Source organism: Centruroides sculpturatus, unplaced genomic scaffold (genome assembly GCF_000671375.1).
Source record: "Centruroides sculpturatus isolate CEXI.00-Female unplaced genomic scaffold, Cexi_2.0 scaffold773, whole genome shotgun sequence".
NCBI classification, from domain to species: Eukaryota; Metazoa; Arthropoda; class Arachnida; order Scorpiones; family Buthidae; genus Centruroides; species Centruroides sculpturatus.
The window spans coordinates 259,007-285,201 of NW_019384998.1; the positions used below are offsets into that span (position 1 = coordinate 259,007).

The window sequence follows — 26,195 nt, forward strand, 5'->3', positions numbered from 1 at the left end:
TTTCACATCAGTAAATGTTTTGTTTTATTCAAAATGTTTCTGTATACATCAAGACATATCACAAGCTTCAAATATAAAAACAGAATATCATATTTTTACAATTAATAGTTGACTGGTTCGGATTCGATTAGCCAAAACGTTGAATAATTTTTCACAACGGATCCCCTAAAAGAATTTTAAAAAATAAGTAATTTTTGTATACGAAAAATGAAAATTACTTTTTAATTTTTCTTATATGCACGTTTATTAATTTTTAAACTCGTAGTTTCTTAAGGAAAAAAATATTGTTAACTTACTTGAAAATAACTGATCCAGTGGCATCGGTAGGTGGATGCCAAACAAATTCAAATGTCGATTTATCATTTGCATCTACGTGAGTTACAGTATCCTGCAATGATGTATTTATATTAAAAATCTGCACATTTTAATTAAAGCACGTTTTTATTATAAAAGAAAAGAGTTCTCACTTTAATAGAATCACAATTTATTGTTCTCAAACCAGTTTTCTCTTCAAACTGGCCATTAATGGGTTCTCCACTTCCGTCGAAAGCTCTGAAGACGAATCCTTTGAAGTCCTCTCCACTAAGAATTACTAATAAACAAAAGTACATTTAAGTAACTTAACTTAAGAGAGAATTAAGTTAAAGTTAATCGTTTTCTATACTCACAGGTTATAGAATCATCAGAATTCTTTATCGCGTCCAGTTTGTAGGGAGAAGGTCCTGTTTGGGGTTGATGGATCTCCGAAGTCGGTACTCCATCGACTATAACGGGATGCGCGGGTGCCAATGTACCACAAGCTTCGGGTGGTGCTCCTGTTGGATAGGAGTAACAACTATATACCAGAAAGAATATGCCCAAGAACACTTTCATTTCCATTTTATCTGCAAAAATTCAAATGTTAGCAATTATAACGCGTTTTATTTAAGAACATTTAAAACATAGTTAAATTTCTAACATGTAAATGGTTTAAAGGCTTACTTATTAACAATTGGTTATTCTATAAACTCAATTTTAGTAAAATTTTCTCACTTATATAAGTAAAGACCGATAAGCAGAAGAGTTGCGATTTGTTAATATATTAGCTTGAACCAATAAAATTTCAATTTGGTTGTGCAAGAGTTTGCAATATAATGTTATCAATGTGTCATAAAGTAGTGTTAAGAGGAAGTCTAAAATAATTTCAAATTCTACGAACCGGTTGTAAATTATCACGTGTCTAGATTTTAAAATCGATGTTATTATGTTTTCTAATATATAAGAAATATTTTATTATAAATTATTCGAATGTTTTATATCTTAATTTTTCTTTGTCTAGTTTTTCTTATTTTTATTTTTTGTTGTCAACTATAAATTACAAACTTGTTATATCATAATCTTTTTAACATTTTTCACTACCATTTTTACTGTTAAAATAACGCTTAAATATAAATACTACATCACGAAACACATAAATGCCCATTTATGAGTTTCGTGGTCACTCAAAGATTGAGCACTACGCTTTAAAGAAGAAACTGAGTAAATACGTAAATTTCAAGGACACATTTAAGAAAAAAACTGCTACATTTTAAAATCTATACACGCTGTTTTTCACATTTATCACGTGAAAAACAGCCAAGCCCACAATAGGGACAACTGGGTGGTGTGGTCACTTATCGCTCAAGCAAACTTTGTAGTAGCTCGCCCGGCTTCGATCCAGGTTTCCCTGAGAGGTAGGCTGATGCTTTAATCAGCATTCGGCCTTCAAATTCTAATCTTATCACCTTAGTTTATATTGGTTATCTGTTAAAATTTCCTATACAAATTATTTTTAAAATCTCGATATATATGTTGTAAGAGTATTGAAAACACGGAACTATTTTTATTTTTATATTTAAAATTATTCTCTGAATTTTCAATAAATTTTAGAATATCTTAGAAGTTTAGACAGTGTAAGATGATTAAAATAATTTAAATGGAACATTTTTAAATAGTTAATTTTTACTCTTCCGGCTGAAAGAAAGTATGACGATCGGTCAAGAAGTGATCCTCCCCAGGATTTTTACATTTTTGGACTTAGGAAATCTTGAAACGTATAAAAATACAAAAAATTTCGGGGTAATTTCTCTATGTATGAATGTTAGTGTGTGTATATATATGTATGTATGTATGTATGTATGTGTGTGTGTGTATAGGGCAAGAAACGAACACTAAAAAGCTTAAAATATATAGAAGCAGATTAAAAGATAAATGCATTAATGCAACAGATATGGACAGATTAGCAACAGCATGGAAAAATACATTGTACAAAATATGTTTGATAGAAGCTCCTAATTACCTCATTTTCTATTATACATTTTTGTATATTTTTGAGTTATTTATTTTGTATTTTACTGTTATTCATTATTTATGTTGGAAACTTTTTATAAACACGTTTATAAATTTGTAAAAATTGCTATAGATTGAATGATTTTAGAAGCAATATTTTATAATAGATATATTTCTGATTAATTATAATTGTTATAATTAACTATATCATAGAAAAAATAAATCATGTAAATAACCGTATACATTAATCATAAATCTAATATAATCGTATTATAGGTTGTTTTATGAATAGTATATATATAGTATAAGTAAATAGAATGTTTTTAAAGATTTATTAAAAATACAACAATTTGTTTTAATCTTTAAATTACAGAATTTTATCTACTTTAAAGATCAGTTGAATAAATAATAGGTAAAGAAAAATATAGGTTATATAATATATATTTTCGGATGTTATTGACTAATATACTTTTCCTGTATTTTTATATTACAAAGGATAAATATTCGATTAAAAATAAATTGTATTTTGTATAATTTAATGCATTTATTTAAAAAATGAAGCATTATTTGCATAACTATCCCATTGTTTATTAAATGAGTAGCGTATTTTAATACACTTCGTCAGCACAAACGCGAAAAAATGGCCTAGTTCGTGAAATTTTGAGTAAAATTTAAAGTCGACGACGATAACTTCGCCCAGGTCATTACACTATTAACATTATTACGATTTATAAGGTAATTGTCATCATATAATTTACTCAAATTCAGCAATATTTTTCATAAAATATTCATCGCTTTAATTCGATTCTACTTCTTTCTGCTGATTTTTTAAATTATTTTTATATTTTACCCGAAAAATTTTCATTACTTAATGCATAAATATAGATATTATATATTATTTGATATATCTAGTTTTTATTTTACGAATTTTCGAGTGATTGGTTATAAATATTATAAAAATGTTACAAAATTTTGAGAAATTATTTCGGTTTATTTTATACTATAATCATATCCTGAAATTTGAGATTTGTTTTATTTATTTTATTTATTGTGCTTAGGTTCGTGATTCATTTATATACGTTATTTTCTTAATAGTTATAAACACACAATTTCTGAACATAAATCTGTAGGTAAGAGAAAATTCGAATCATCAAAATGGAGTCGACTTCAGGAAAGTTTGAGATTCATTTTTAATGTAACTATACTATTTTTAAAGTAAACAAACATAGATAACACGTAATGTAATATATACTCGATTAATTTATTTAATTTTTAGATTTATTTATATAAAAGAAAGCTTCAAAAACATGTCCCAGAATGTGAATGATGCTTTGACATTAACTTGATCAGCATTATACATTTGTTCCTTCCAGGAAAGATAATAATTTAAAAATATGTATTAAGTGTTTTAACTAATTAAAATATAGAGTTATATCGATCTTAATTAAGATGCTATTTAAAAAAAAAAAAAACGTATCTTGATTCTCTCAGAACATGGCAAAGTTTTCGGGTTTTAAATACAGAAATACAGAAATTAAATATAAAATAAAAATATTTTATATTCTGTGGTATAAAATTATGACAATTATTTACTTTTTAATAAATAAATTTCGATTAATTCGATAAATATTTTGATAAAATCATTAATATTTCCGTAGAAAAAAATTAGAAAAATTTTATTGATACTGTACTTCCTTCGAGAAAAATTATTTACAGAGATAATAAATTCGAAAATTTTAAATAACAATGCAAATTATATTTTTAATTTTAATACTGTAACAATCTAATATTGTGATTTATATTATTATATATTTAAAAATAATTCAGACTTATAGATAAAAAATATATTTATGTATAAGTCTGAAATATTATAGATAAATCTTGTTTTGAGAATAATTAAGTAGTCATTGACAATTTCGAGGAATTATCTTAACATTTTTCCAGAAAAATCTTCTAATTTTTTAATTTTACTTTTCCTAAGTACAATTCTTAGAATAGAACATATTGTAAACAATACCGCTACGTTAGAATACAGAGAATATCGTCATATATATATAATTTAAAATTATTTCAAAATATTCTATGTATTTACATATCTACATTCTAAGTACTATGCATTTTAAAAATTATGTCACGATATTTGTCGTCATTACACGATTTTATTATTCTCATAAAACAGAATATTTATTATTAAGAGCAGTAATCATTGTATTTTTGATTATGACAGTAACAGTTCCGATTTTCATTATATTTTTGAATTTTATGCACAGAGAATTTTTGAATATAAAATATTATATATTAAATCTTTACACTACATAAATATACAGTATATATTATCTTTATACTAAAACATACTGTACTTTTTAATACCGTATAATGTGTATGTTAAATATTCTAATTTGTAGTTGGCAAGATGAATGTGTGATAATGTATAAGCTTATTGGCGTGGGGATTCGGATTCGAACCCGATTTAAACCTTATAATCTAATGTGTAATATGGGTAAGATTGCTTCTTATCCTTCACTTATTCTAGCTGATGCCCTCATGAACAATAGAGCCTTAATGTTGTGTCTCGCGTTAACTAATCAAATTATTAATTGGAAGGAAAATAAATAATATATTGTATAATTATTTTAAAATTAGTAGCAACAATAGAGTTAGAAAAACAAAAAATGTAAAATTATTTCTCAAAAAATTTAACTTTTAAATGAAAATAATCAGCTAGAGCCATTTAAAGTAAAAAGTTAATTTAATTGATAGTTATTGTATACTAAAAACGAATAAAATATAATAAAAATTGTTACTAAATTATTAAAATTTTGCAGAATATGGTATAATTTTTGAGAGGATGCCAACTACTAATCAATATGAGATCGCACGGTTTTGTAACTATTTTCTTCTACAAAGTGTCAATTAACAAGTGCTTTACTATCTTGAAAACTTTTAGAAACTAAAATTTACTAAAAACAAAAGAAAAATTTATTTAAAATAACACAAATATAAATTGCTTATATAATTAATTTTAACTGAAATAATTATTTTTATAAAGTATAAATGTTTATAATACTTAGAAATTTATCAAAACGATAACCTAGATTGTCTAACATGCAATGTTACGATTTCGATAACAAATAGAAAGTTACAAATGTGAGATTGTGAAACAGACGGGAATTTTACTGTTATCAATCTTAAGAGAAATAATTTCCAAACGTAATAAATCTGTCAACATTAAAGGTGAATGGTCTCTTTATCATGGATTAAAAAGATCCGAATAATATTTATTTTCTTTCCATGTAAATATTTCGTTAAGTTTTTAGAATTTATTATCATGATAATTATATTTTCCAGAAGTTTTTTTTAACTAAATCTGNCTTATATAATTAATTTTAAAATCTTCGAATTACCGAGCCATTTGAATATGTCAAAATAATCTATCTAATTTATAAGGCTGAGGTTTGTGTAATTTTGAAGTGGATTTATCATCCAATCCAATGATATAAATATGATGAGTTGGTTTAAAGCATAATGGTCTTGCCTGCTTTACTGTTGGATATACTTTTCAATAGTACGTCTACAATAGTAGAAGTAGAAATTTAATATTCATTTTGCAATGAGAAATTCGAATAAATATAAACTTATGATATCATTCACTCAAAAATTTAGTTGAGAATCTTCTTATATTAGTTACATACGCTTTTTATACGTTGATTTTTAAAACGAAGTCGGTTAAAATGATATTTATTTTTATACCTTTTAAAAACAAATTATAAAATATAGCCTATATACTGTATATGAAATTTACATCTATTTACAGGGATGAGAAATTTGAAAATTAAATATACACTACTGTATATAAAAAACAAAAGGGAAGTAATGCATCAATAATACAGCATAGACCATCTTAACTTCATCTGATTAAAAGTAAATATAAATATTAATATAGGTAAATAAATACATATAATTAATTTTAACTGAAATAATTATTTTTATAAAGTATAAATGTTTATAATACTTAGAAATTTATCAAAACGATAACCTAGATTGTCTAACATGCAATGTTACGATTTCGATAACAAATAGAAAGTTACAAATGTGAGATTGTGAAACAGACGGGAATTTTACTGTTATCAATCTTAAGAGAAATAATTTCCAAACGTAATAAATCTGTCAACATTAAAGGTGAATGGTCTCTTTATCATGGATTAAAAAGATCCGAATAATATTTATTTTCTTTCCATGTAAATATTTCGTTAAGTTTTTAGAATTTATTATCATGATAATTATATTTTCCAGAAGTTTTTTTTAACTAAATCTGAGAAGGATGAAAGGAGTTAGCCAATTCCCGGGTTTTTTTGACTCAGTCTGGATTGGATCCCCCTGTCCTAGTAGAATGCTGATAGACTACCCTCTTAGCAGCTCGGCCATCCGACCATCGCTGCTTCTTGACTGTAATAACAAAGAAAAGATTTTCAGATGGAATGAAGATTATAAACAGTAATAAAAAACGTTTAAACACTACATGTACAGTGCATGAGTAGAAAAAGAAAATAGTTTTATGAATGACTTGAATTGATAAATATCATCAATAGTATTCTTGTTACATAACTTTATAGAATTATACGAGTATAACAAAAATATTGTTGATGGCATTCTTATTACATAATGTTTTTATGATTTTCTTAAACTTAACAATATAACATGCATTTTAGTTATATAATAAAACTAATTTATATATTTATCAAATTGTTAAATTGTAGATATGAATTTTATTGACATTCAAAGTGAAAATATGTTGAGGTTTCTTTCAAGTTCGCTGAAAACAAAAACAAAATAATTGTTAAATTATTTTTATTTAATTGTTTCATTTATTAATTTATATCGATATACATCTTTAAAGGAAACTTTAAGATAAAAAATTGTTTGCAGGTTTACCACATATTGTATCATGTTATATTTATAATAAACAGATGTTTGTTTTACCTCTAATCTGTTTTGACACCTTTTCTCTAAGTTTACATAACTTGTAGGATATGTAAATTATCTTGCAAGTGATTATAACTAATAATAATCTATTTTAATTTATTACAATTCAATTCACTTATAAAAAAAAGCATTTAAAAAAAATCTAGTAACGAGTTGCTTAACTTTCCCGTAAACATTTAGTGGCGCCATCTATTATGATATTTTTAACTATTATGAAATGAAAAAAAAGCTTAATTTCGAGAGTATGGATGAGTTATGTAATAATTGTAAATGTTAATAACGAGTAAAATCGTCATTAAGTCTGACCCTATTAGAGATACACACAATTCCCTTTATTTCCCCTTCCCTTCGACTTTTAACCACCAAAATTTAATATCACCAATCCCCCTACTACACAATCTTTCCTGCAAAATTTCAGAAATTTTAGACAAAAAGCAAAGGAGTTATTAAGCTTCAAACAGGGTGAACAAAATTGTGCCATACACACTAATGTCCATACATACAGAAGTTACTCCCGAATTTTTTTTTTTTTTTTTTTTTTTTTGCATTTCTCGACGTTTCAAGTTCTATGCCTGTACTAAGTCCAAAAATGTAAAAATCTTGGGGGGGTCATTTTTTGACCGATCGCCATACTTTCCCTCTGTTATATAGGCCTATAACAGCCGGGATAGCAAAAATTTTGAAAATAAGTATTTATCAAAAGAAATAATTTGTGAAATACTTATGTTAATTTACAAAATTGATTTATACACGATATTCTTTGTTTTTCATTTGCATAAATCAAATTTTTTGGCAAGCCACGTCGGGAACAGGCGACGTACTAAAGTATAGTGCCTGTAAACAAACTCCTGCGTATTTGAACGATTGTTCTTGTTTTTTTTTTGACAGTCATGACATAAAATAGCTTAACAGGAAACTGTAGTTGGTTAAACATGTCTTCTCTTTTACACAATCAATAATAATAATAGTTTCTTTAACATTTGGCAAAAGATTTTTAATGCAAAGAAGTGTACTGTTGCATAAACGTGGCGAAGTTAAATTCCTCAGCAGCGTAATAGCACAGCCTATTTTTTTTTTTTTTTTTAATGAGACTATGTATGAAGGCATAACATTTTGTTGTATGCTATTTAAATATTGATTTGAGTATAAAATGTCGCTATCATCTTCCATAATTGTCAATCTATTTATAGGTAATGTACAGTACCCAAACCTCAGGTATAACGTTAAAAATTTTTTCGTTTATTACATCCGTATTGTCATTAATCGGCACAAGAATTTTTCGTTCATATATGCAACTATGATTATTACAATTAGACATAAAATCAGGATAAATTTCAAAAATTAAATTGTATTGATTGTTAACGAAGATATAATAAAGACGATTATATGCTCATGTTTTGGAAAATATTCAAAATTATTTTACTAAATAATAAATAAAATACTCGTGAAAACCTTCCACAGACATGGTGAAATAAGCGTGCTTATTTTTGTGGGATTTAGTTCAGCCGTTTTGCTAAAGTTTGGGACAAACAATATGAAATTTTATATATACATAAAAAGATTCTAATAATACCGGAATAAATAAACAATTTTAATTTATTTGTCATCAAAATAATAAATTTATCTACGAATTTAAAGTAATATGTTTATACAATATTATGTTTTCATCATTACAACTAAATACAGGAATTTTTCTAATTAAGGTATTTGAGAGGATCAATATTTTAAGTGTTTATCAGTGCTATCAGTGCACCTGCAACAGGTTGCAGGTGCACTGATAATTGGTTGCAGGTTGGTGCCTGATCAACGGGTTAGTTATGTAGGTTTCTTTCTCATTTGCAACACCACCCGGAGGCATATTCTTTGACAGATTGCCGACATGTTGCGTGGCAGTATTCCATGAAACGGAAACTGATTAAGTTTTCGTTAATGTAATTAATCTCCTACAATAATTAGAAAAAAACATTAAATATTTGATTTTAGAAAAAATATAAGCCATATAAGACACAAACATCCTTCTTTTGTAAATCATCACAAGATATTCTTATAGTTTTAGCTTTGCAATAACTAAGCAATCAAGTAAAAATATGCAAAACGAATTCCAGGAAATCGAAATCATAAATCTGGTTGTATTTCTAGAATGTTGGCAACCGAACTATTATTTCTAGATTTCAAGAAAACAATTCACTTAAATCGTGATGTTTTCTTTCTCGAATTTATTTTTAAAATTATTTCTGTTGATCGGAGATTGTGCAATATTTAATGAAAAGTATTAAATGTTTTCGAATTAATATTAAGAGCACACACAGAATATATATATATAGACAGGTACACCAACGAATTTTCAGCAACTGATTGTCCTGCATCTTCTTTAATCCGAAGAAAATTACGAAAGGAAACTAAAAATTCTTGCGGCCCCAGATTAGTTTACTGGTTAGAACGCGCTTATTTACATTATTTACACAACACTTCTAGGTGGTAATACCGCAATTTTGCGATATTCTTAGTTTATTTTGCTAAAATTTAACCTTAGACATGGTTTCTATGAGAGATGAGAGTTTCAGTGATGGTGTCAAACGTAATTTACATTTAATATTTATTTATCTTAAGTTTCTAGCCGTCCATAATATACTTTAGATATATGGGAGAACAACAATATTTTATGTTGTTAAATGAAAACAAAACTCCAATTTATAAAGTTATATATAATATTATGCTTCAATATTTAACGCTTATTCTGAAATGTTTGCAGCATGAATCATTAGTGGTTTTAATTAACCCTGTTTAAATTACATTAAAACGTGGTACTAGCTAGTCTGTAGACTGTGATAGAGTTTTAATTTTGACAGGTTGTTTAACAATATTATTTAACTTATTAAACACGATAAATGTTATAATATGTTGTTTGTGGACTGAAAACACACTTTAAAATTTTAAATATATAGTAATTGAACTTAAAACTTTCAGTCATTTAAATTAATATTCCATAATAATTAAGAGTAATGTAATAGTACAAATTGCATATTATAATAAAGAATTGTTGCTTAATAATCATTTTATTATAAAATAAACAATAAATAAAGTTAAATTGACATTTCTATTTCTTGATATTGTCTACTGCTCAATAAATTTTTATAAATATATTTATTTAATTATCTATAAAAATAATTAAATTTAGTTTATATGCATAATTTCCCAACCTTCTTATTATCTCTTGCAAACACTTTTGAAGGTTTACTTTACATAATATACGTATAAAGTTTGTGAGAATGGTTTTCTTTTTCTTGGATCTAATTTTAATTTATAAAAATGTTTACTCTGATGCTCCTGTTTGCAGTTTGTGTAATGCAAAAATGCATATGACTACAGGAAATTAAATATATTTTTATTTTAACAAGTATCTCCAAATTTATTCTTTAATTTTGCATTTCAAAACGAAATAAATCTATCCTTATACTGTATCATATGAACCATTGACATAGCTTTTGATTTTAAAACCTATTAAAGCCTTTAATTATGTCAGAGTAACCTCTAAATGAAAAGATACTCTATTTGAAATTATAAAAGGAATTCCATGGCTTAAACTGGAAAGAACGTGCAGTAAACGTTTTTTCGAGTTCAAGCCACGTTCAAGTCAAAAATCTATACCGTGACCTTGGAACTAAGGACCCAATATGGCGGCTGCATAGGAAACATTGATATCCTGACAGATTTTGGTAGGGCAATTTTCGCATGAGAGTACACGCGACACGGAAAGATGGAACGACAATTTTTAACTTACTGTTTCTGTCGATGGATTCCGTGGTCCGTTTCCGTATGTGGGTACCAGGCTTAAAGTGATGAGTAGACAGCGGATTTTAGGCAAATGCCTATTTTTCCCTTAGCATATACATGGCTAAGATTTTGTACTAACTACTACAGTGAACATTTCTTCGATATCACAAAACTTCTGGCCACTTTAGCGGACAATGCAGTTTGTGTAACCAAGGCCAAGAAAATTTTGAATAACATTTATGTTCAGAACAAGTTGGTGTACAGTACATCAAGTATTATTTCACATTCATTGCAAATAATATTACTGCTCTTGGAAGTAGTGGGAAACCTATATATGAACAAATTGATCTCCTCAACAGAGGAAACCAGAAACTTTGTGATGCACAGACACTGCTGTAAAAAAAGTAAAGAAAGAGTGCTTCAAAAGAGACTTAGATTAAAGTGCTTGTTTGTTGTGGCTGATATTTTGGCAGAAAAGAAGAGCAAAACTGAAAGTGAATTCCCAGTTCCTCTTCTTCCAAGGTCTTCTTTACTGTCCATTATCTTCAGATGTGGAACGCTTTTTCTCTGCGTATGAATTAATTCTCAGTGACAAACGTTGCAACTTTTCTATTGAAAATTTGGAAAAAGTGCTTGTAATATATTTTGTAGCTAACTATGAGAAACAGAGCGAATAAAAAATGTAAAGATAATTATTTGTCTATTTTTGTGTTTGCATCATTCTGAATACGTGCATTTTTGTTTGGAATACATATGTTAAATAAAAAATTCATCGTACTGATAAGTAGATTAATTGTTAATTGTGCAAATTTTGATCGCCTATTTTTTGTTTATAAAGTCTAAACGACGCAATTTAAGAGCTTATTTTAAGCGCATAAAACGCCACTTTTAAGGGCCTAGATATCCACTGTCTAGTGATGAGGAATAAGAAAGCAATAGTGAAGTTGATGATAAAAATGTGTTAATAACAGTTACTTTATAAGATACTATTCTTACTGTTGTCTTTATCTTTATTCATTAATTCAAACGCAAGAAATTACAGTGTACAGTAATATTTCTAATACAGTTATGTATTACTACATCTATTCAGTGTAACTTTTTTTAAATTTCATAATAATCGTTATGGATGTCTATCGGTTAACGTCAACTCTTAGAGACACAGGGTTCACAATATTGAAATCATTTTATGAAAAAAAAATTATTATAAACTTATAAACATTTTACTTACAAGTACACATGTAAAGAAAAGAAATTAATGTGATGGTTGCATTTGTTTTTCATTTAAAATTTTCTCCATACGTGAATCTACGTTAGAAACACACAAAAGCAAATTGTTTTCGAGTGATAAAAGACGATTCCTGTATTTAGTATTTAGCGCAACCATAGACGAAAAACCCTTTTCACAAAGATAAGACGTCGCGAAAGGGATTAATATTTTCAATGCTTCTGTGACTAAATTTCCATATTCATGTCGACGAGCAAGCCAAAACGTATTTAAATCTTCAGATGTAAATTGCAGTGTAGCATTTTGTCGGCAGACATTTCGATGAGCTGGTCGTGAATCTCAACTGGTAACTTAGCAGCGGCAACAACATTTTCACTAAACAGATTCAGTACCCATCTCTTCGAGAAATCATTTTTATCTTCCGGGAAATACTCCGTTAACTGAGTTTTTAGCGCACGCAAATGAATCTTCATGCAATCCAAACTGTGGTGAATAATAGTGTCTTGTTCATTCAAATTTTTCTCAATATATTCCGAAATGAATGGAAACGTATCCAAATTTTTGCTTTGAAGGCGAATAATCCAGATATCAAGCTTCTTAATGAACGCATGAACTTTGTCTGTCATTAATAAAATGTTTTTATCACGTCTTTGTAAATTCACATTCAAGTCGTTTAAATGCGAAAATATATTAGCTAAGTAAGCCAACAACAACATACACTCATTATTATGTAAAAACAATGAGAATGGCGTTTGTTTAACCTGGAAAAATATTATTAATTCATCTCGCAATTCCAATACCCGGGTTAACACTTTCCCTCGCGATAACCATCTGACTTCTGTATGGAAAAGAAGAGATTTTTTTATTTTCGCCCATTTCATCGCATAGTTTAGCAAACAGCCTGTTTTGTAACGGTCGGCTTTTAATAAAATTAACCAACTTTACAGCTTCACAAAGAATTTGATTGCGATTTTCCGGCATATTTTTTGTGGCAAGAGCATGTCTGTGAAGGAAGCAGTGCGTCATTCCGCCCTTGGTATAAGACGATCTCTTAATACAGTATTTTCATTAATCCACTGTTCTTTCCTGTTATCGCCTTTGAACCATCACTACATACTGCAATACATTTTGTCCAATCTATGTTAGTATATTAAAAAAACATCAAAAAGACATTGACCTGTTGTATGATCAAGTACTGTTTTGCAAAACAGCATATTTTCTTTGACTGACGTGTCCCTATCGCATTCATACCTCACAAAGTATAAGAACTGAGACATGTTTGCTACATCTGTTGATTCATCAAATTGAATACTAAAAAATTCACTTGAACTCACTTGCTGAATTTTCTGATTGCGAACATGGCAGCCCATGCCATCGATTCGCCTTGATATTGTGTCGTTAGAAAGCGGAATGTTTTTTCAATTGTTTTGCTTCTTCCACACCTATTAAAACACTGACCATATCAATTGCAGCAGGCAATATGAGGTTTTCGGCGATTGTATGGGGTTTGGACATCTTAACTACTCTTAAGGTTATGAGATAAGATGCTTCAAGTACACTTTTATCAGTATGGTTTACTTACAAATAGAAGTTTGTTGATTTCTCAAGATATGTTATTTTCATTCGAAAATTTCCAAGGTTTTGTTTTTATGAGCCGGATGTTTAGTTTCCAAGTGTCGAACTAATTTTGATAACTTCATGCTTTCATCGGAGAGAACTTGAGAGCAAACAACGCACTGTGGCTTTCCATCCATGCCATAATTTAAATAACTGTCATTTTACAACCTTGTCTTTTTACCAACCGATTTATTGGATTATTCATTTCACATTAGAAATTAAAAAAAACAATTCAGTTTCATGGTTGACCGCACACTAAAATAAAATCACCAGACGCACGCTTCTCATTCGAAACTTAACTGAAGTGGTGCAATCGCCAGCGCCTCTTTTATACTAGTGACAGCACGATTCGTTCAGAAGCATCCATATGCATGCTCAAACATGTTCTCACAGCGAGTGTTATAGAAGAGATGGAATTACAAAGAGCACGTACACATCAAGTTGAAACTTGTAAATTGCTCATGTATGTACAGTACACGTCATACATACATGTTCATACCCGTCGCTATAAACGCAGCGACATAAAATAATAGGAATAGTTGTATTACATTTTTTATACTGTCGGTATTTTCTTAATGTATAAAATCAATTCAATGTGATTATATAACATTTTAAAAAATTTACATTTATAATTACAGTCAAAATTCAATTAGTAATAGTAAGGCTTACTGTTATTATTCCTTCGGGTTGGGGGTTGCGAATTATTAATTTTATTTATATTTATTATTTCGGGGATCGCGGAGCAAAGAAGGTTGAGAATCTAAGAGTTGACGTTAATTTAATTAACCGATAATTGTGCTTAACTGTATTATGCAAACAAACTATTAAAGATAATAATAATTTTTATAATATTACTGTTTAAAAAATTTATTTCGATTTTCCTTTCTGTCAATGTTTCTTCTGTCTTCCAGTCTCGTTTTTAAAATAAACCAGCAGCGAGTTGCTCAATTTCCCAGCACTATTTAAAATTTCGGTGGCGCCATCTGTTACCATATTTTATTAAAATTTTTTTTATATTTTAAACTATTATAAAATGACAAAAAGCTTAATTTTGAGGGTAATGATAAGTTTTATAAAAAAATGGTAAATACTAATAACGAGTAAAATCGTCATTAAGTCAGACTCTACTCGAAATATACACGACTCTTTTTATCTCCCCACTCCCTCGACTTTTAATAGACAAAATTTAATAGTACCAATTCCCCTAATAAACAAACCTACCTGCAAACTTTCAGAAAGTTTTGACAAAAAGCACAAGAGTTATTAAGCTTCAGATAGAGTGAACAAAATCGTGCACCCACACACTAACATTCATATATACAGAAATTACGCCCATTTATTATTACTATTTTTACATTTCTCGATGTTTCAAGGTGTCTTATGTCCAAAAATGTAAATATATTAGGGGATCATTTTTTGACCAATTGCCGTACTTTCCATTAGTTATTTATAACAGCCAGGAAAGTAAAATTGATTATCAATGTTCTGTAATTAAAATTATTATAGTGTTTTGAGAAGACATTTGCAAGTAACGCAATTTACAATTATACTTAACATAAATTTCTGTTAAGGGGCATTCGTTTCACAAGAATTGCGTACACCATTACGTCAATTTTACGTCATTTTACGCTTTCTCATTATACAAGAAAGAACAAAAATGACATCAAAATATCGTAAGAATGCATTATTCGAACAAAAAGAATGCGCTTAAAATTTGATGAGCGATTTCGATGTCCTCAAATTGTATTGCTATTACGTATAGTACACTAATGCCATTTTTCGACACAACAGATAATAATGAATATACAGTAGACCCCCCTATAACGCTTAGATACGTTCCACGCTAATCGAATTTTACGTTATAGGAATGATTAAATACATGATCCAATCGCAGCCCGATAGGTGGGAACTTTACGGAGTAAGGCTGTTCGAAAGGTTTTCTTCTATAAAATTAACCGATTCTAGACTAATTCCACTCAACATTTCCAAAACACGTATAATTTTTTGGGAGTAATCCGTATAAACTATGCTATAAACAAAAAATTATAGGATTACTTACCGAGTGTGTACCGTTCGACTACGCCGTTGCTTAAAGCTGGTTTTCGTTGCGGAACAGCACATGAAACGGCGGCCGCGATTTCTAATAACGAATTTTTCGCAGAAAAATAACTTGACCTTTGGAGACATCATTAATATAAATAATTTTTATGGCCGTTGAATAAGAAGTGTTTCTTTCACAAGAAATGTATAAAATTAGTGCTGTATTAGACTTACGGTACCTAATTTACATACTGTACAGACGATAATAAACTCAACTTACTAGCCTAAAATCTCCGTAGCGTGTTGCCAGGCGGCAGAAAGCATATATATAATTATAATAAAGTTACAATAAATTAAGTTAATATATAATTATATATACAGTACCTAATTTATATATAATTAATATATAATTATATGTACAGTACCTAATTTATATATAATTTATATATAATACTAAACAGACGATAGCAAACTCAATTTAGCCGCTCCGTAGCGTGGCGCAGGGTCGGAGGAAAGTAGTTCGGCTGCTCATCCACTATTGGTCCAGACTCTATCAATCTTGTCGCGAAACGACGTTATAGGAGGTACTTTATACGAAAGTTTCTACAATTTTTTCACTACGTTATAGGAATTGACGTTATAGGAACGTACGTTATAGGGGGTCGACTGTAATGTGTATTTTGTATATAATGGCTGACAAATTCTATATACTTTTTGCTAACTTGACTCTTAGTAAGGTCAACCAACGTGAAGTAGAGAAGGTAAATGAAACCTTGAGCGAAAATGGTCATGAAAATCTTATTCTTTAAAATAGTTTTAATGATTAATTATAATAATAAATTTATAATTATCTAATAAGCAATAAGTATGTTAATTAATACAGATTAAAGACAACAGAAAATAATATTGTGCAACTAGTTCTTATAATTCAAATGGTATTTGAGATTCCAATCATTTCTGCAATTAGTGTATGATACCATTGCAAAACTTTGTTATCGTTTGATTGTTACATGCTGTAACGATCCGTTAAGTTATTGTTTGTCTTCAAATACAAAAAAGTTTCAATTAAATGAAGCTAAAATAATATTCGAATATAACAAGCCATTAATTTAATAAAATAAATGTTTCCTTTTGAAATTTGAAATTTATCAATGTCAATCACTATTTTGTGTATCGCTTGTCTGTCCATAAAAATTACTGGTATTTAACAAATTATTACATTATAAATGCATATAAGTTTTTGAAAACTTCAAAAATACGATCTTTTTATTATTTCATAATTAATAGACACTATATTAGCATTAGCATATATGAAACAAAGAGAAACACTACTAGCATATGGGAACAACGTGCCACAAGTGAGAGCTCCGGACACACTGATGCGAGTCACAGTAACGCTTTTCCAGAACGAGAATAAGCGTTATTGAGTAAGATACTGAAGACTTTACGCACTTTAAAAATGGCGCTGGTTTAGCGCTTAATTAATAATTATTTTAAGTATTTTTCGGTTTTTTCCGGATTGCCAACTGCGTAAACATGAAACCACGTATGAGGGGATCCTACTATACAAAATACTGTAATTCAGATTGTTTTATCTTTTAAACATCGCAAGAAAAACTTTTGAATTGTAAAATATTGAAAATTTATTTTGAAAGCAGTTATTAAGCACATATTTAATAATTTTATATTGTAAAGAATAAGAGAGAAGTTAAAAAATAAGTGTTTTCGAACATTTTTCACGAGTGTTCTCTTTTTTCTGTTTAAACAATTTACTATAATCAAGAATGCCCAATTGAAAGTAAACCAAATTTGTGTCATCACAACTACATTTTCAGCACTTTAGTAAAGTAATGAGAACACATTCGAATTACATTAAACATAATGATTATATTCTCATTCCTTTAATAATGAGAATGTAGTTATCTAATTCTGGCATGTAATTTTATTGTATAAATATGTAAATTTGAAGACTACTTAAAGTAAAAATTCTTGTTTTTTAAGAAATAATTATATGTTGAGAAGTTATATCTCATTCTGAACACTGAACACTGATAAAGAGTTGGTTGTAGGCTTGCATGTCACCAACAGGCTGGCCACGTGGATTTTCCGGATATTTCACGTCTGAGCACTTAATTAGAGGCAAGTTTTCCATAGAAAGCTCTTTCGGGAGGCACCTACCACTTAACTGATTGTCTCAAGTTTTGCTTTGTTGTATCCATCTATCCATTCTCTTCTGAACAAACATATAGCTTAATGAAATTCAAATAATTCAATTTAAGAAAATTTACAATTTTTTGTTCTTTATTCCTTAAAGAGTTTGAAATTTCAGGCTAAATTTATATAGATATAATATTTCTAAGAACATTTGTAATTATCAAGCTTTATTCTGTTTATTTTATTGTTTTATATACAGGTAAAAGGAAAGACTGAAAGGTCATCATAAAGTTAGGAAATGTTATTTCTGTGTTTTAATCTATTGTAAAATTTATCGGATGAATGGTTTTTTTAATTTGATTGCAGATAATGAAAAATCATCCATGACTCGTAGAGTTTTAGTGTACGAATCTGTCAATGTACGAGAATAAAATCGCTTCATCAGGATATCCTCTAATAATGTTAAACAAAAGTTTTGTTTGAAAGAATAGTCGAATTGTATGAAATACAGAATGGAATTAGGAATGAATCGAGAATCGGTTCTCCATGAAAATGATTATAAGCAAGGCGGATGCACGACTGATATAGGGGCATAAGCCATCACTATTGATATACAAACACACAAAAATTAAAATTTATTTGTACGAACTTCAAAACGTTGGTTTTAAAAACATTTACGATAGCAAATATGGTTTATTAAATCATTTGCGATACAATTGTCGTGCACGTGTTAATAAAAGATACTTATAATTGAAATATTTTTAATTTTTGAGCCCTTTGGGTTCTTCTGGATCTGGATTATAGGAGTAAATATATAGCAAATATAAAATTGTTAATAATTTTTGAATTTGATAATCATAAAGAAATGATAGAGATGATTCAATATAATTACTTTTGTAATAAAATTAATTCAAAAATCAAAATTTATGCGAAGTTGCAGAATAAAAAGATTTATTAGGCGTACTTAAAATTTATAATTGGGTGTGTCCCATAATAGATTTGTAATGAGGAATGAAGAATAGAATAATGCTGCATAAATTTCTAAAAAAAAAATTTAAAAATATGGTGTGATTGATTTTGAGTTTTGTCTTCAAGATGGTAGGAAAAACCTGATCACAACTGACCTTAATGCTTTTTTTTCTTGTTTTCCTATAATAATATATAATCAAGTTAAACTATTAAAACGTATTAATTAATATACTTATAAATTTTTGATAGGAAGACATATATTATAGTTTAAATAATGTAGTTATCTATTTTATAACAGATTACAGCTATATTAAAGGCATTGACTTAGAAAGAGTTCGTGCTTGCTAATTAACTTGCATGATTATACTTCTAATTTAATTATTTTATATAAGTCTGCTCAAAAGAAGTCTTTAAATTATTACAAACAAAGAAAATCAAACACATCACCTTTTATTTTTCAAATTTGTATTGTAATTTCGACGAATAAAGAAGCTCTGTATGATATTTTATATTAATTTTTGCGAATTTAATAAAAAGACAACGTTGAATTCTACAAAAATCTGAACTTTTAGACATGGGAAAGAACAAAGATTTATAAAAATAAAACGAATTAAATGCTTCTATTATCAAAACACATCACGCAAAACAACTACCTCTCACATTCTTGTATTCTATTGGCTTGAATAGTTAACCTATGGTTGAAGTGGGAAGCAAAGTTTAGTTCTAGTCACGTGACCATCAGTTTTCTATATAAGAATCTTGTTCCTAAGTGAATAAATAAATTTCAACTATATCTACATAGAGACGTAAGTAACTGATGGTTCATATTTATATACTAACAAAATTTCATAATGCAAATAAATAACTTAAATTCGTAAAGGAGAAAAAAGTGCTCTTAAAGCGTTTTAGAGTATCGAGAAATAGTAAAATATTGATGTAGAAATTCTGAGAAAGATAGGATGTAACGTGTTATTGACCTCAGTGTCCGTTGGCAGTGGTGAGGACAGACAAACGAGTTTCATATCTACCTTTGAATCCGGTTGTTTCGGATGAGGAAATTTTTATTTTGTCTGACTCGTCTGTAAAAACTATGTTAAATTATGCGTTGAAAACTAACTTTTCTTTAAAATTATCGGCGATTTTTTTTTGTAATTTCGACATAAATAACATTTTTATCAATAAAAAATATCGTATATATACGGAGAGAATTCGTCTTTAAATTAAAATTTTCACATATACCTTTAGCGTAATTGTACATTTAAACATTTTAAAAACTCATTCTACATTTAAATATATATTCTTTTAAAAAAGAATTTTATAAATAGTTTCTCTGTAAACAAGTAATTTTAAAGCCCTTGAATTTCATCAATAATTACTTTTGACTATAAGTAAACTAGTTATCCTTGAACGTTTTATATCTTTTCTTATAACAATTATAGTTAATAATTTCGAAGAATTGTATAGTGTTGTGAAATTTTTAATTATTTAAATCTTTATAATTCAAAGATAAATTCTACCAAGAAGATTAAAATGATTTTCCTAACTTTATTACTCCTGGCAACTGGTTGCTATTCTTTCCCAACTGGAGCACCTACCGATTCTTGCAGCGAATTATTGCCAAAACATCCAAAGAGAGGATCAGATGGGAGTCCAACTTCGGAAATTATCGAACCTCAAACTAGTCCTTCTCCATTCAAGCTTGAAGCTAAAGTATTGAAGTGCGATTTAATTGAGGGTAAGTATTTTAAGTACGGTTTTACTAATCGACAATGTAGTTTTCTATTGATTGTCATTTAAATTTTATCCATTTTGAAGTAATATAACAACGATTTAAAAATATCGATGAGGCTTATAAAATATTTTAAAACCTTATTACGAAGAAAACACCATTCAAAAATATAAAAGAAAAGTGTCATCATGGATGAAATTTCAGAAAGTTCATTACAACCAAAAAATAATCATCTTTAAAGAAATTATTATATTTTTATATTCATCAAATTGTTATACGTTTTATTTAACATTATTTATTATAATATAGAAAGGCTTGTCTTCTATAAAGAATAGACATTACACGTTGCACTTTTTTTTATCAATGCATCTAATTGAAAGGATTAAAAACATACGAAAATAATTAAAATAAAAAGCTGTATTTAATGAAATAAAATAAAATTTAACTTCCTGTTATTTATGATAAAGAATAATTACACAATGTATTTATAAAATCGCTAGCTCAGGTTATCAGACATCCCTTCGCATATGAATATTTCATGAGATAAAACAAGTTATAGAAAACCAGTTTGAATTAATGCTGACGTTATAGAAGCTTAAAAACTTTTAAAAATTAGATAATAACTTATGATATTTACACAAAATTTTATTATAAAGTTTGATAATTTTATTTCCTGTATTAATTTCTAGTTACTCTTAGTGGAGATGAATTTAGAGGATTTATATTGAGACCATTTGACGAAGATGGAAAACCTTTACCTGGAAAATTTTCAGAAGCTTCCGGTTTGCAAACCATAAACTGTGATAAAGAGGGAGTTAGTATTTACTATTTTTTCATATTTATAATGATATTCGAGTTTACAATATTGATTTATCATATATTATCTGTAGGATACTGCAACCCATACAGATCGAGAATTAAAGAAGGATTTCAGATTACAATGGAATTATCCTGAAGGTTGTAGTAAAGATGGTCTTAAAGTTGTTTTCAAGTAAGCTATTAATTGTTTGGTATTATATTATATGTGCAATAATCTATATAAATGAAATAGTCAATATCATAAATATATTTACGACATTAATGAAATAACTCTTAATTTTTCGCACCAGTCGCGTTACTAAAGAGAATATCAGTATGTGTCGGATTTTTAACGAATTAAATTAATTATATAGAAAAATACACAAGTTTAATTTTAGAAATTTAATTGTTAATCTTGTTATATTTTTTCAGAGGGAGCGTAGTGAAGAGCTACGATTTGATCTGGAAAATCGAATCTGAAACTGTCTCATTTAAAGAGTAAACATTTAATGATATTCAACTTTTTATTTTTAATTTTATATTGTAAACGACATGGATTATATTTTTTTTATTATTTTGATAAATAAAATATACAAATATACATTTTGTTGTTTCTTATGATAATATCAATTACGAGACTATCCGTTAATTACGTGTACAAATTTTGAGCTACTGTTAACCCTTCCCTCCCTATAACGATGCATTTTTAAATTAAGATAAATTAAGAAAAACAAACCCCCTCTACTTTTATGTGTACAATAGTTCGTGGACCCCTTGACATTGAAAAAAGAATTTACAAAGTTCTGCGAGTATTTTTAAACTGACAGTTTATTCAGATGAGTAATAAGTGGGCTTATAAGAACAAATTCGTATGCCACTAATGCACAGACTACTTCTCTCCCCTATCGTGTACTATTATATAGTTTTCCCCAATCCCTCCCTTAAACTGTACAGGTAATTAATGCTTGACCCTTATAAACAATTTTGTGAATATAGTTCGAACGTTGATTTCTGCTCACCCGTACAGAATAATAAATAATTCATTCACACTATTCAAGATATTCAAAAATTATTAAATTGGTAATCTGGAATATGTGTAGATATAATATTAATTAATAGGCCTATATTTTTACTACAACAACCAACTAACTACTCTAAAACATAAATGGTCCTATGTTTTTTGGACATATTCATAGTTTTAGGCTAATGGGTCAATTGTAGAGTGACAAATTTTAACTTTACATTTTCTGTAAAAAGTAGATTTTATTCCATAATGATGTGTTTTATTATTAATAATTCGAGAAGGAGATGCACATGGACATTTTAGTCTGTTTTTCTTAATTTATTTTTTCGAATATTTAACTTGATTTAATTTTGCAATTTAAACATACAAAGATCTGATTGAATTTTTTAAAAAAATATCATTAACGAAAAATTTTCAGCATTACAATTTTTTGTAGCTGAAAAGCTACAAAAAATTGATGTGAAAACAAATTGTGCCTTCCCAGAGAATCCAAATTATCAGAAAAAAATCAGGATGAACTTTGACCTTTTACTTCCTAGATGATACCCGGTTTGTGTGTATGTGGAAGGAGGATTAATACGAACGGAAGAGCGCATTATAGTTAAAATAGGGGCGGATTACCGGAATTAGAATTAGTAATCGATAAGAAAAGTTGCGAAATCATAGATTTAACATCTAAAAATCATCAGTCAAATTAAATACAATTAAAATCACAAGTTTACCAGACGTACGGTAATTACATTTACGATACTTTGGTTTAATGTACTGTACGTATACAGTAGAAACCTTAGTATTACTGTACGTGAATGTACTATAATTTGAAAGAAATTCTGAAGTAGGCTCACCTAGTTATAAATATGTATTTTATGTAAAACTTAGTAATTTGAGAATTAATGATGTCATATAAATTGGCGGAGCAATAATCTCCCTTAACATGAATATGGATGAAACAGTTTAGTTTTTGGAATAGATTCACAGAGAGTAATTTAGCTATAAAGTATCAAATTTAAATGATAACGAAGGAGGTTAGCTAGCTCCACGCCAAATAAAAGACCTTAAATTCAGAGTCATCTGGAAAATGTATGTAGTTGCACAAAAACTACAATAGAGACGACTAGTTATCTGTTCCTAAAAATAAAATTTGGTTAAGGCCTGTAATAAACAATGAAATCAAAGCTCAGTGTTTATAGATGAAATTTCGATAATGAAAATACTTGCAGAACTCTCAAAACAGAGACGACGTATTTAGGTTTTGTTTATGTCAAATAAAACATCAGAATTTGTAAGTTCTTAATTAATATTTTTATCAAATCCTGCTAATGAAACCGAAATAAACTTATATTGCTTTTATTTACTTGAACATTTTGCAAACTTTCTGGCATCAGTTTTTCCAGACTCAAAAATTGCCAAATTTTAACATTAGGAAAGATAAAAAATGTTACAGCTACGAGATATAAACAACAATAAGCTTCTATTTTAAAAAAATAAAAAATTCACTATCCTGATCGACAAGCAACTGATAACAAATAAAACAATTTGCATACTTGTAAGATATTTCAAACTAGAGAAACACACAGATGAGTGAGTTTTTAAAGAGATATTTAAAGATAAAAACTACTTATTACTTGCCTACAGCAATTCATTTTGCAGCATGTGGCAACGTGTTCTAAACTCCACCTTTCATTATTTTTAATCTTTAAAAATATAACTATAAATAATTTAATTTAAATACAATGAAAAACTTTATAATTTCTTTAGCTAACAAGGAAAATACATCAATTCAAAACATTTCTCTTGGAAAAATTTATTTAATTATGAAAAGAAAAATTTTTATTTAAAGCTCTAGCGGTTCCTAACTTAAAAATATTATTCCAGTGTTTTTTAAAGTAAGTAAGTTTATTTCCAAACAACACAAAAACATTCAAAACAAAAGTTATTATTAGAAAGGTATCTGGTGATAAAATGTGAACTTAATGTGAAATATGCGCCTGATGGTGTTTGTATATTTCCTTGATATTAGGTCGTGTTTTTGAGAAGCATACCATCTCATTTTCAAGGGCCTTTAGTCTTTCTCTCTTCTTTGTTTTAATATTTACGAGTGTAGAGAATCCCACTTCACAGAGATACGACGTGGAAAATTGCAATAAAATATTAAGTGCTTTGAATCCTATATTGGGATATTCCTTCAAAATGAATTCAGACTCATTTCTGAAGGCTTCAATCTTAACGTACGATCGTTACGTATATCAATTAATTCTTCGGCTTCTGCAAGACTGAACTTACTTATTTCTGATGTTGTCTCTACAAAAGGATTTCGAGTTCAGTCGTACAAATCAACTTATATGTCGGGGAAATAATGGTTAATTTTTTCTTCTAACGACGTTAAATGACTGTAAATAAGTTTTTGCAAATTTGTATTGTTACATTTTCCTTTGGTAACTTGAATAAACATTTCTACATTATTTGCGTTTACTTTTATCTTCCACATTTTTATTTTATCATTAAAAGCGTTAATTTTATCTACAGATATTAAAATATTTTCATTTCTACCTTGCATGCTTGAGTTTAACTTGCTCGGGTGATCAAATATGTCTGTTGAATAAGCTAGTTTGGAACACCAAGAATCATTTTGTAATAATACACAAAATTCTGCTTTGTTTTCAAGTTGAAAAAATATTAATATTTCTTCTTTTAAGTTCAAAAACACGATTTAATACGCGACCTTTCGAAAGCCATCTCATTTCGGTATGAGGAAGCAGGTTATTATGATGAGATTGCATCTCTTCACATAGTTTTGCAAATATACGCGATTTTAATGGTCTAGCTTTGATATAATTAACAATTTTAATGATTTCTTCTAACACTCTTTTGAGTTCAGAGCCTATTGTCTTTGCTACCAATGATTCACGATGAATGAAGCAGTGAGTTGTTACAATGTTTTCGTTTCTCTTTTTAGCGTATGAAAGAAATCTTTTTATAGTTCCAATCATTGAAGGGGTGCCATCTGTGCATACACCCACGCAAGATTTCCAAGAGAGACCATTTGTATTAAAATATGTGTTCATGATATCAAAAACATTTTTTTCCGTCGTAGTTTTTTCGAATTCCTTACAGCATAAAAATTCTTCCAAAATTTCATCATCCAATAAATCGAGTGAAGGCAAGTAATTGTGCTTTACCACCAATATCAGTTGCTTCATCCAACTGTAAACTAAATAATTTCGATTCGATTATTTTATTTATAACTGATTTTTCAATATCAACTGATAGATTACTAATATGTCTACTCATAGTGTCATTTGACGAAGGAATTGTTTTTATTTCCTGTTCTGCTTCAGCACCAAAAATTGTTCTCACAATTGCTGTACAGGCTGGGCGAATCAAAGTTTCGCCAATAGTATGAGGCTTCATTTCTCTCGCGATTATTTCTGCGACTAAATAACTGACTTCTTGAACACGGCCAGCAATTGTATATTTTATTTTTACAAAACTTTTACTTTGTTTTTCTTGTAATTTTATCAGATCTTTGAAATATTCAAGAGGTTTTTAGACAAGTGATCGTGTTTTGTGGAGAA

At 28.3% G+C, this 26,195-nt stretch overlaps 2 protein-coding genes across 2 annotated transcripts; one reads left to right on the forward strand and one right to left on the reverse strand.

Annotated features, from left to right (window-relative positions):
* On the reverse strand, nt 1-1,109 carry LOC111633154 (putative defense protein 3). The gene is made up of 5 exons (XM_023377684.1): nt 982-1,109; nt 669-884; nt 468-592; nt 297-388; nt 1-165 (listed from the first exon to the last, which is right to left on the reverse strand). The coding sequence occupies exons 2-5, from the start codon at nt 877-879 to the stop codon at nt 102-104; spliced, it is 492 nt and encodes a 163-aa protein (XP_023233452.1). The 5' UTR covers nt 880-884; nt 982-1,109; the 3' UTR covers nt 1-101.
* An 18,664-nt stretch (nt 1,110-19,773) lies between these two features.
* On the forward strand, nt 19,774-22,173 carry LOC111633161 (putative defense protein). The gene is made up of 5 exons (XM_023377689.1): nt 19,774-19,875; nt 20,576-20,804; nt 21,488-21,612; nt 21,689-21,789; nt 22,029-22,173. Exons 2-5 carry the CDS (start codon nt 20,600-20,602, stop codon nt 22,096-22,098), a joined length of 501 nt encoding a protein of 166 aa, XP_023233457.1. The 5' UTR covers nt 19,774-19,875; nt 20,576-20,599; the 3' UTR covers nt 22,099-22,173.
* Nucleotides 22,174-26,195: the final 4,022 nt, after the last annotated feature.